The 12,500-nt window shown below is 48.1% G+C and overlaps 1 protein-coding gene across 2 annotated transcripts in view; it reads left to right on the forward strand.

The window, feature by feature from the left end:
* The window catches only part of LOC124021041 (RNA binding protein fox-1 homolog 1-like), a gene marked incomplete at its 3' end in the record, with an annotated part of 56,726 nt that overhangs the window by 3,498 nt on the left and 40,728 nt on the right, over window positions 1–12,500 (forward strand). For both annotated transcript variants that reach the window (XM_046336353.1, XM_046336352.1), the window contains 1 exon segment: window positions 5,437–5,680. In XM_046336353.1, the coding sequence (XP_046192309.1) occupies window positions 5,437–5,680 (244 nt within the window).

A 12,500-nucleotide genomic window follows, 5' to 3' on the forward strand; every position in this document is an offset into this window, starting at 1 on the left:
AGTTATTTCATGTATCGTTCCGTTTTCCTTCATTAAAGATGATGAGTAACAACCACGCTGCATTTCGGTCCGACTCTCTTTCTACAAACGAAGAATCACTTTACAAATGGACCATATTTCCACTATCAACAGACTCAACATTCACCCATTGGTCAACTTTTTATTATTTGACTTAATTATTAACGATATAATAAAATAGATCTATTTGATAATTTGATTATTTGGTTATTTGATTGTACCGTTAATAATTGAGTCATAATAGTTGAGTCTGTCCCTTATAAAATAAACGATTGTGTGATTCTGACCAAGTCGTTATTCAGGAAGACTTTGCCCATGTACTGCAAGGCATCACACTTGGACAACCCTGCTTTAGCAGTTTGATCACTGACAGATTGATTTAATGAAGCCTGCTAGTATAATAGATGGTGGTGTAGGAGAAGCCTGCTAGTATAATAGATGGTGGTGTGAGAGAAGCCTGCTAGTATAATAGATGGTGGTGTGAGAGAAGCCTGCTAGTATAATAGATGGTGGTGTGAGAGAAGCCTGCTAGTATAATAGATGGTGGTGTGAGAGAAGCCTGCTAGTATAATAGATGGTGGTGTGAGAGAAGCCTGCTAGTATAATAGATGGTGGTGTGAGAGAAGCCTGCTAGTATAATAGATGGTGGTGTAAGAGAAGCCTGCTAGTATAATAGATGGTGATGCCGGTTGGCTGACTGGCTTATTGATTGACTGTATTGCTGTCCGACTGACTGATTGGTTAGCTGGCCGGTTGGCTGGCAAATTAGTTACTGGCTGTCTGACATGCTGGTTGGTTGGTTGACTGGCTGGTTTGTTGGTTGACTGGTTGGTTGACTGGCTGGTTGACTGGCTGGTTGACTGGCTGGTTGGTTGACTGGTTGGCTGGTTGACTGGTTGGTTGACTGGTTGGTTGGTTGACTGGTTGGTTGATTGACTAGTTGGTTGACTGGTTGGTTGGTTGACTGGTTGGTTGGTTGACTGGCTGGTTGACTGGCTGGTTGGTGGACTGGCTGGTTGACTGGCTGGTTGACTGGCTGGTTGGTTGACTGGTTGGCTGGTTGACTGGTTGGTTGGTTGACTGGTTGGTTGGTTGACTGGTTGGTTGACTGGTTGGTTGGTTGACTGGTTGGTTGGTTGACTGGCTGGTTGACTGGCTGGTTGGTTGACTGGTTGGTTGACAGGCTGGTTGGTTGACTGGCTGGCTGGTTGGTTGACTGGCTTGTTGGTTGGTTGGTTGGTTGGTTGACTGGCTGGTTGACTGGCTGGCTGGTTGGTTGACTGGCTGGTTGACTGGCTGGTTGACTGGCTGGTTGGTTGACTGGCTGGTTGGTTGACTGGTTGGTTGGTTGACTGGCTGGTTGACTTACTGACCTGACTGGCTGGTTGGTTGACTGGCTGGCTGGTTGAATGGTTGGTTGGTTGACTGGCTGGTTGACTGGCTGGTTGACTGGCTGGTTGACTGGCTGGCTGGTTGACTGGTTGGTTGACTGGCTGGTTGACTGGCTGGTTGACTGGCTGGTTGACTGGCTGGCTGGTTGACTGGTTGGTTGGTTGACTGGCTGGTTGACTGGCTGGTTGACTGGCTGGTTGACTGGCTGGTTGACTGGCTGGCTGGTTGACTGGTTGGTTGGTTGACTGGCTGGTTGACTGGCTGGTTGACTGGCTGGTTGACTGGCTGGCTGGTTGACTGGTTGGTTGGTTGACTGGCTGGTTAACTTACTGACCTGACTGGCTGGTTGGTTGACTGGCTGGCTGGTTGACTGGTTGGTTGGTTGACTGGCTGGTTGACTTACTGACTGGCTGACTGAATGGATGACTGGCTGACTGGTTGGTTGGTTGACTGGCTGGTTGACTTACTGACTGGCTGACTGAATGGATGACTGGCTGACTGGTTGGTTGGTTGACTGGCTGGTTGACTTACTGACTGGCTGACTGAATGGATGACTGGCTGACTGGTTGGTTGGTTGACTGGCTGGTTGACTTACTGACTGGCTGACTGAATGGATGACTGGCTGACTGGTTGGTTGGTTGACTGGCTGGTTGACTTACTGACTGGCTGACTGAATGGATGACTGGCTGACTGGTTGGTTGGTTGACTGGCTGGTTGACTTATTGACTGGCTGACTGAATGGATGACTGGCTGACTGGTTGGTTGGTTGACTGGCTGGTTGACTTACTGACTGGCTGACTGAATGGATGACTGGCTGACTGGTTGGTTGGTTGACTGGCTGGTTGACTTACTGACTGGCTGACTGAATGGATGACTGGCTGACTGGTTGGTTGGTTGACTGGCTGGTTGACTTACTGACTGGCTGACTGAATGGATGACTGGCTGACTGGTTGGTTGGTTGGTTGGTTGGTTGACTGGCTGGTTGACTGGCTGGTTGACTGGCTGGTTGACTGGCTGGCTGGTTGACTGGTTGGTTGGTTGACTGGCTGGTTAACTTACTGACCTGACTGGCTGGTTGGTTGACTGGCTGGCTGGTTGACTGGTTGGTTGGTTGACTGGCTGGTTGACTGGCTGGTTGACTGGCTGGCTGGTTGACTGGCTGGCTGGTTGACTGGTTGGTTGGTTGACTGGCTGGTTAACTTACTGACCTGACTGGCTGGTTGGTTGACTGGCTGGCTGGTTGACTGGTTGGTTGGTTGACTGGCTGGTTGACTTACTGACTGGCTGACTGAATGGATGACTGGCTGACTGGTTGGTTGGTTGACTGGCTGGTTGACTTACTGACTGGCTGACTGAATGGATGACTGGCTGACTGGTTGGTTGGTTGGTTGACTGGCTGGTTGACTTACTGACTGGCTGACTGAATGGATGACTGGCTGACTGGTTGGTTGGTTAACTGGCTGGTTGACTTACTGACTGGCTGACTGAATGGATGACTGGCTGACTGGTTGGTTGGTTGACTGGCTGGTTGACTTACTGACTGGCTGACTGAATGGATGACTGGCTGACTGGTTGGTTGGTTGACTGGCTGGTTGACTTACTGACTGGCTGACTGAATGGATGACTGGCTGACTGGTTGGTTGGTTGACTGGCTGGTTGACTTACTGACTGGCTGACTGAATGGATGACTGGCTGACTGGTTGGTTGGTTGACTGGCTGGTTGACTTACTGACTGGCTGACTGAATGGATGACTGGCTGACTGGTTGGTTGGTTGGTTGGTTGACTGGCTGGTTGACTGGCTGGTTGACTGGCTGGTTGACTGGCTGGCTGGTTGACTGGTTGGTTGGTTGACTGGCTGGTTAACTTACTGACCTGACTGGCTGGTTGGTTGACTGGCTGGCTGGTTGACTGGTTGGTTGGTTGACTGGCTGGTTGACTGGCTGGTTGACTGGCTGGTTGACTGGCTGGCTGGTTGACTGGTTGGTTGGTTGACTGGCTGGTTAACTTACTGACCTGACTGGCTGGTTGGTTGACTGGCTGGCTGGTTGACTGGTTGGTTGGTTGACTGGCTGGTTGACTTACTGACTGGCTGACTGAATGGATGACTGGCTGACTGGTTGGTTGGTTGACTGGCTGGTTGACTTACTGACTGGCTGACTGAATGGATGACTGGCTGACTGGTTGGTTGGTTGACTGGCTGGTTGACTTACTGACTGGCTGACTGAATGGATGACTGGCTGACTGGTTGGTTGGTTGACTGGCTGGTTGACTTACTGACTGGCTGACTGAATGGATGACTGGCTGACTGGTTGGTTGGTTGACTGGCTGGTTGACTTACTGACTGGCTGACTGAATGGATGAATGGCTGACTGGTTGGTTGGTTGACTGGCTGGTTGACTTACTGACTGGCTGACTGAATGGATGACTGGCTGACTGGTTGGTTGGTTGACTGGCTGGTTGACTTACTGACTGGCTGACTGAATGGATGACTGGCTGACTGGTTGGTTGGTTGACTGGCTGGTTGACTTACTGACTGGCTGACTGAATGGATGACTGGCTGACTGGTTGGTTGGTTGACTGGCTGGTTGACTTACTGACTGGCTGACTGAATGGATGACTGGCTGACTGGTTGGTTGGTTGACTGGCTGGTTGACTTACTGACTGGCTGACTGAATGGATGACTGGCTGACTGGTTGGTTGGTTGGTTGACTGGCTGGTTGACTTACTGACTGGCTGACTGAATGGATGACTGGCTGACTGGTTGGTTGGTTGACTGGCTGGTTGACTTACTGACTGGCTGACTGAATGGATGACTGGCTGACTGGTTGGTTGGTTGGTTGGTTGACTGGCTGGTTGACTGGCTGGTTGACTGGCTGGTTGACTGGCTGGCTGGTTGACTGGTTGGTTGGTTGACTGGCTGGTTAACTTACTGACCTGACTGGCTGGTTGGTTGACTGGCTGGCTGGTTGACTGGTTGGTTGGTTGACTGGCTGGTTGACTTACTGACTGGCTGACTGAATGGATGACTGGCTGACTGGTTGGTTGGTTGACTGGCTGGTTGACTTACTGACTGGCTGACTGAATGGATGACTGGCTGACTGGTTGGTTGGTTGACTGGCTGGTTGACTTACTGACTGGCTGACTGAATGGATGACTGGCTGACTGGTTGGTTGGTTGACTGGCTGGTTGACTTACTGACTGGCTGACTGAATGGATGACTGGCTGACTGGTTGGTTGGTTGACTGGCTGGTTGACTTACTGACTGGCTGAATGAATGGATGACTGGCTGACTGGTTGGTTGGTTGACTGGCTGGTTGACTTACTGACTGGCTGACTGAATGGATGACTGGCTGACTGGTTGGTTGGTTGACTGGCTGGTTGACTTACTGACTGGCTGACTGAATGGATGACTGGCTGACTGGTTGGTTGGTTGACTGGCTGGTTGACTTACTGACTGGCTGACTGAATGGATGACTGGCTGACTGGTTGGTTGGTTGACTGGCTGGTTGACTTACTGACTGGCTGACTGAATGGATGACTGGCTGACTGGTTGGTTGGTTGACTGGCTGGTTGACTTACTGACTGGCTGACTGAATGGATGACTGGCTGACTGGTTGGTTGGTTGACTGGCTGGTTGACTTACTGACTGGCTGACTGAATGGATGACTGGCTGACTGGTTGGTTGGTTGACTGGCTGGTTGACTTACTGGTTGGCTGACTGAATGGATGACTGGCTGACTGAATGGATGACTGGCTGACTGGTTGGTTGGTTGACTGGCTGGTTGACTTACTGGTTGGCTGACTGAATGGATGACTGGCTGACTGGTTGGTTGGTTGACTGGCTGGTTGACTTTTTTTGTATTAATTGTTCAATCTGGTCTGGTACTAACTCTCTCCCCCTCTCTCCCCCTCTCTCCCCCTCTCTCCCTCCTCTCTCCCCCTCTCTCCCCCTCTCTCCCCCACTCTCCCCCTCTCTCCCCCTCTCTCCCCCTCTCTCCCCCTCTCTCCCTCCTCTCCCCCTGCAGGGTAACCAGGAGGCCCCTCCCCTCCAGACTCCAGGACTCAGCCGTACCCCTCCGCCCAATTTGCCCCCCTCAGAACGGCCTGCCCGCTGAGTTCACCGCCTCACACCCTCACCCTGCGCCCCCCGACTATACAGGACAGCCCCCCGTCAGCGAACACACCCTCAACATGTACCCCACTTCACAGAACCACAGTGAACAGAGTGGACAGGACACCAGGATACAGACCGTCTCAGCCACAGCCACAGTAAGACATCTCTACTTCATTACAACATCTTGAATATATTACTGTTTCTGGCATACTGTATATTACTGTTATATATTACTCTCTTATACAACAGGTGGGTCTAATCCTGAATGCTGATTGGTTAGCACCGACTAAATCTATAATGTTAAAATGCCCATTTATTCTGTTCCGTCTGACTGCGCAATCCACTATCTCATCAGCCCAGCCAGGCAATTTATAAACTTGATCTCCACTATAAAATTAATCTAGACATTATCTCACATTTCTTTAAGACTAACATTTAGATTTCAACAGCGGAGATTTATATCAACGTTTCTGTCTGTCTCTCTGACATTTACAACAGTGTTTCAGTATTTAAATTCGATCTCCAGCTGTCCCATAGTAATGACCGTGTCGGGAGTCGGGGACGAGACCTGCAGGCAGGCAGCGCTTCTCAGCCCGTCGAAATCATGAATCAGATGGCATCATTTTTATGGGATAAACCTAAAACAAAGACATGGAAATGGAAAAAGGGGGTAAAACAAAATGAAGTGCTGCTAGTTTACAGTCTTTCCAGCTTACATTTACATTTACATTTAAGTCTTGAGGTGGTTGTGTTAGCTGTTGTTGTTGGCTAGCTCCTCTTGAGGTGGTTGTGTTAGCTGTTGTTGTTGGCTAGCTCCTCTTGAGGTGGTTGTGTTAGCTTTTGTTGTTGGCTAGCTCCTCTTGAGGTGGTTGTGTTAGCTGTTGTTGTTGGCTAGCTCCTCTTGAAGTGGTTGTGTTAGCTGTTGTTGTTGGCTAGCTCCTCTTGAGGTGGTTGTGTTAGCTGTTGTTGTTGGCTAGCTCCTCTTGAAGTGGTTGTGTTAGCTGTTGTTGTTGGCTAGCTCCTCTTGAAGTGGTTGTGTTAGCTGTTGTTGTTGGCTAGCTCCTCTTGAAGTGGTTGTGTTAGCTGTTGTTGTTGGCTAGCTCCTCTTGATGTGGTTGTGTTAGCTGTTGTTGTTGGCTAGCTCCTCTGAACAACAGTGTCCAGCTTCCTCTTGAAGTGGTTGTGTTAGCTGTTGTTGTTGGCTAGCTCCTCTGAACAACAGGGTACGTTTTCTTTCCTCATTGTTATGGATGTATCCATATGAATGTCACTAGAAAACAGCTGCTTTGCTGTAGGACATTGAGACTTGTCCCGAAGCCACTCCTGCGTTGTCTTGGCTGTGTGCTTAGGGTTATTGTCCTGTTGGAAGATGAACCTTCGTCCCAGTCTGAGGTCCTGAAAGCTCTGGAGCAGGTTTTCACCAAGGAACTTTCAGTACTTTGCTCCGTTCATCTTTGTCTCGATCCTAACGAGTCTACCAGTCCCTGCCGCTGAAAAACATCCCCACAGCATGATGTTGCCACCACCATGCTTCACTGTAGGGATGGTGCCAGGTTTCCCCCAGACGTGACACTTGGAATTCAGGCCAAAGAGTACTGGTTTCATCAGACCAGCGGTCTGAGAGTCTTTAGGTGCCTTTTGGCAAACACCAAGCGGACTGTGCTGTGCCTTTTACAGAGGAGTGGCTTCTGTCTGGCCACTCTACCATAAAGGCCTAATTGGTGGAGTGCTGTAGAGATGGTTGTCCTTCTGGAAGGTTCTCCCATCTTCACAGAGTAACTCTGGGGCTCTGTCAGAGTGACCATCGGGTTCTTGGTCACTTCCCTGACCAAGGACCTTCTCCCCCGATTGCACAGTTTGGCCGGGAGGCCAGCTCTGGAAAGGTCTTGGTGGTTCCAAACTTCTTCACTTTAAGAATGACGGAGGCCATTGGGTTCTTGGGGACCTTCAATGTTGCAGACCTTTTTTTGGTACCCTTCCCCAGATCTGTGCCTCGACACAATCCTGTCTTAGAGCTCTAAGGACAATTCCTTCAACCTCATGGCTTGGTTTTTTGCTCTGACATGCACTGTCAACTGTGGGACCTTATATAGACAGGTGTGTGCCTTTCCAAATCATATCCAATCAATTGAATTTACCACAGGTGTTCTCAAATCAAGTTGTAGAAGCATCTCAAGGATGATCAATGAAGTAGTACATTGATCTAAGTGGTGCATTGATCCACCGTCGTCCGGGCTTGGCCGGTGTACGCCGTCATTGTAAATAAGATTTTGTTCTCAACTGACTGTTTTCGTTTGGTCATTATGGGGTATTGTGATGTCATTATGGGGTATTGTGATGTCATTATGGGGTATTGTGATGTCATTATGGGGTATTGTGATGTCATTATGGGGTATTGTGATGTCATTATGGGGTATTGTGATGTCATTATGAGGTATTGTGATGTCATTATGAGGTATTGTGATGTCATTATGGGGTATTGTGATGTCATTATGGGGTATTGTGATGTCATTATGAGGTATTGTGATGTCATTATGAGGTATTGTGATGTCATTATGAGGTACTGTGTGTAGATAGACAAGTCATTTTATTCATTTAATCCATATTAGAATAAGGAAGGCACCCTATTACTGTTATATAATACTTTTGTATACACCAGATCGTCTCGGCCATAGTAAGGTGTGTGTGTGTGTGTGTGTGTGTGTGCGTGCGTGCGTGCGTGCGTGCGTGCGTGTGTGTGTGTGTGTGTGTGTGTGTGTGTGTGTGTGTGTGTGTGTGTGTGTGTGTGTGTGTGTGTGTGTGTGTGTGTGTGTGTGTGTGTGTGTGTGTGTGTGTGTGTGTGTGTGTGTGCGCGCGTACACTATACCCTTCACAAGGATGCAGATTTGTACTTAGTGTACACTATTCTCCTCAGAGCACCAGGTTATCCGAGGCCTTTACTGCAGGTCTCAAGCTGTGTTCTGATTCGTTGTTTCATTAATAGAATTCATCTGATGTTGAAAGCTGTTTTTTGGAATGCTTCCGTCTAGACACAAACATCCTGTGGTAGTCATTTGATTTATCATCCCTCTCTCTGTCATAAATATGTATATTGCCATTCACCCAGAGTGCAATACAATCCAGTATTAGTTTGCATGGTAATGAGAAATATTTTCTCCCTCAAGCACTGAGAAAAACGCTAAGTTTTTATTTTCTTGCTTGTCTTTTTAAAGTTGTTTCATGCATGTGTTATTAGTCTTTAGCTTGGAAGGAGAGAAGAGAAGTGATGAGGGAGAACTAGGAGAAGAGAAGTGATGAGGGAGAACTAGGAGAAGAGAAGTGATGAAGGAGAGAGGGGAGAGGAAGATTGAATGAGAACTAGGAGAAGAGAAGTAATGAAGGAGAGAACTAGGAGAAGAGAAGTGATGAAGGAGAGAGGGGAGAGGAAGATTGAATGAGAACTAGGAGAAGAGAAGTAATGAAGGAGAGAACTAGGAGAAGAGAAGTGATGAAGGAGAGAGGGGAGAGGAAGATTGAATGAGAACTAGGAGAAGAGAAGTAATGAGAGAGAGGGGAGAAGGAGAGAGGGGAGACGGAGAGAGGGGAGGAGAGAGGGGAGGAGAGGGGAGAAGGAGAAAGGGGAGAAGGAGAGAGGGGAGATGGTGAGAGGGGAGAAGGAGAGAGGGGAGGAGAGGGGAGAAGGAGAGAGGGGAGACAGAGAGAGGGGAGGAGAGGGGAGAAGGAGAGAGAGGGGAGGAGAGAAGGAGAGAGGGAGACAGAGAGGAGGGGAGGAGAGGGGGAGAGAGGAGAGAAGGGAGAAGGAGAGAGGGGATAAGGAGAGATGGGAGAGGGAGAGAGGGGAGGAGAGGGGAGAAGGAGAGAGGGGAGACGGAGAGAGGGGAGGAGAGGGGATAAGGATAGAGGGGAGAAGGAGAGAGTGTGTAGCATCACACTTCTCATAACTCTAGTTATGGAAAGACACAGAGCAGGAAAATGAGTTGTACATCTGGAAAACCGCTCCCTCTCCTTTCCCCCTCAAACCCTCATTACCCCGCCCCCGCGTCTGTCTTTTTATTTCTCTCTCCGTCTTACACTCCCACTTAATCAACCCTCTCCTTTCCCTGTTTATTTAGTCCGCTTTCCCACTCTGTCTTTCTCTATCCCACTCACCCCCTCTCTCTTTCTCTCGCTCGCTCTATAGTCTGAGTCTATATGTTGAGGCAAGAGAGAGCGAGAGAGACGGAGAGATAGAGAGAGAGAGAGAGAGAGGTGGGGGGAGTAGAGAGAGAGAGAGAGAGAGCGAGAGACAGAGAGAGAGGTGGGGGGAGTGGAGAGAGATTACCTCATCTGGCTGGCCTGTTTATAGAGTGACGTCACCCCCCACTCCACTGTCTGCTCTCTGTTAAAGTAGAGTAGAGAGAGAGAGAGAGAGAGAGAGAGAGAGAGAGAGAGAGAGAGAGAGAGAGAGAGAGAGAGAGAGAGAGAGAGAGAGAGAGAGAGAGAGAGAGAGAGAGAGAGAGAGAGAGAGAGAGAGAGAGAGAGAGAGAGAGAGAGAGAGAGAGAGAGAGAGAGAGAGAGAGAGAGAGAGAGAGAGAGAGAATGCCATCACAGCAGCAAGATGTGTGACCTTTTGCCACAAGAAAAGGTCAACCAGTGAAGAATAAACACATTTATACTTTAACCATGTGTACATCGTTACAACACTGTATATATATATATAAAAATGACATTTATAATGTCTTTATTGTTTTGAAACTTCTGTATGTATAATGTTTACTGTTCATTTTTATTGTTTATTTCACTTCTGTACATTATCTACCTCACTTGCTTTGGCAATGTTAACACATGTTTCCCAATGCCAATAAAGCCCCTTGAAATGAATTGAGAGAGACAAACACCTACCTGGAGGTAACAGCATCCCCTCCCCAATATGCCCCCCCTAGACACAACCACCTACCTGGAGGTAACAGCATCCCCTCCCCAATATGCCCCCCTAGACACAACCACCTACCTGGAGGTAACAGCATCCCCTCCCCAATATGCCCCCCTAGACACAACCACCTACCTGGAGGTAACAGCATCCCCTCCCCAATATGCCCCCCTAGACACAACCACCTACCTGGAGGTAACAGCATCCCCTCCCCAATATGCCCCCTAGACACAACCACCTACCTGGAGGTAACAGCATCCCCTCCCCAATATGCCCCCTAGACACAACCACCTACCTGGAGGTAACAGCCTCCCCTCCCCAATATGCCCCCCTAGACACAACCACCTACCTGGAGGTAACAGCCTCCCCTCCCCAATATGCCCCCCTAGACACAACCACAATGAAACAGAAATGGGTTACAACTCTGTCAGTATGTCATATCCCTATAGTATGCACACCTATAGTAGGTACACCTATAGTAGGTACACCTATAGCTCTGTTAGACACTGGGTATGTACATAGTCAATGCAATACATAGTAGGTACACCTATAGCTCTGTTAGACACTGGGTATGTACATAGTCAATGCAATACATAGTAGGTACACCTATAGCTCTGTTAGACACTGGGTATGTACATAGTCAATGCAATACATAGTAGGTACACCTATAGCTCTGTTAGACACTGGGTATGTACATAGTCAATGCAATACATAGTAGGTACACCTATAGCTCTATTAGACACTGGGTATGTACATAGTCAATGCAATACATAGTAGGTACACCTATAGCTCATCTCTTGGCAGTAGTACTGTAGACTACTTTATCACTGACCTCAACTCAGAGTCTCTCAGAGTGTTCACAGTCAGGCAACTAACCAATCAGATCACAGCAAAATCACAGTCTACTTAATCAATGACCTCAACCCAGAGTCTCTCAGAGCGTTCACAGTCAGGCAACTAACCAATCAGATCACAGCAAAATCACAGTCTACTTAATCAATGACCTCAACCCAGAGTCTCTCAGAGCGTTCACAGTCAGGCAACTAACCAATCAGATCACTGCAAAATCACAACCTACTTCATCACTGACCTCAACCCAGAGTCTCTTAGAGCGTTCACAGTCAGGCAACTAACCAATCAGATCACAGCAAAATCACAGTCGCCCGGGTTTGGCCAGTAGGCCGTCATTGTAAATACGAATGTGTTCTTTAACTGACTTGTCTAGTTAAATAAAGGTTAAATAAACACATACAAATACTTGAACAGAGCAAAACTCAATCATGAGGCATCAAAGCCAAAGGAACTGAGTAACATTAAAGAAATGCTGTAGATGGAAGGAATGTCGTGTAGAAACCTACTGAGAAAACAGTGAGGCAACAACACGTTCAATGCCTTTTAGACAACTTCCTGGACGTGAAGCATAACGTGTATTTTTAACTTTTCAAATCTAATCTAAACATGTCTGATGAGGACAAATATGCTAATCTCTACAATAACATTGGTTGGGGGGTATCACCACCCCAAGAGATGCTAATCTCTACAATAACATTGGTTGGGGGGGTATCACCACCCCAAGAGATGCTAATCTCTACAATAACATTGGTTGGGGGTATCACCCCCCACCAAGAGATGCTAATCTCTACAATAACAATGGTTGGGGGGTATCACCACCAAGAGATGCTAATCTCTACAATAACATTGGTTGGGGGTATCACCCCCACCAAGAGATGCTAATCTCTACAATAACATTGGTTGGGGGGGTATCACCCCCCAAGAGATGCTAATCTCTACAATAACATTGGTTGGGGGGGTATCACCACCCCCAAGAGATGCTAATCTCTACAATAACATTGGTTGGGGGGTATCACCCCCACCAAGAGATGCTAATCTCTACAATAACATTGGTTGGGGGGGTATCACCACCCCCAAGAGATGCTAATCTCTACAATAACATTGGTTGGGGGGTATCACCCCCAAGAGATGCTAATCTCTACAATAACATTGGTTGGGGGGGTATCACCCCCACCAAGAGATGCTAATCTCTACAATAACATTGGTTGGGGGGG

Source organism: Oncorhynchus gorbuscha, unplaced genomic scaffold (assembly GCF_021184085.1).
Source record: "Oncorhynchus gorbuscha isolate QuinsamMale2020 ecotype Even-year unplaced genomic scaffold, OgorEven_v1.0 Un_scaffold_1030, whole genome shotgun sequence".
Lineage (NCBI taxonomy): Eukaryota > Metazoa > Chordata > Actinopteri > Salmoniformes > Salmonidae > Oncorhynchus > Oncorhynchus gorbuscha.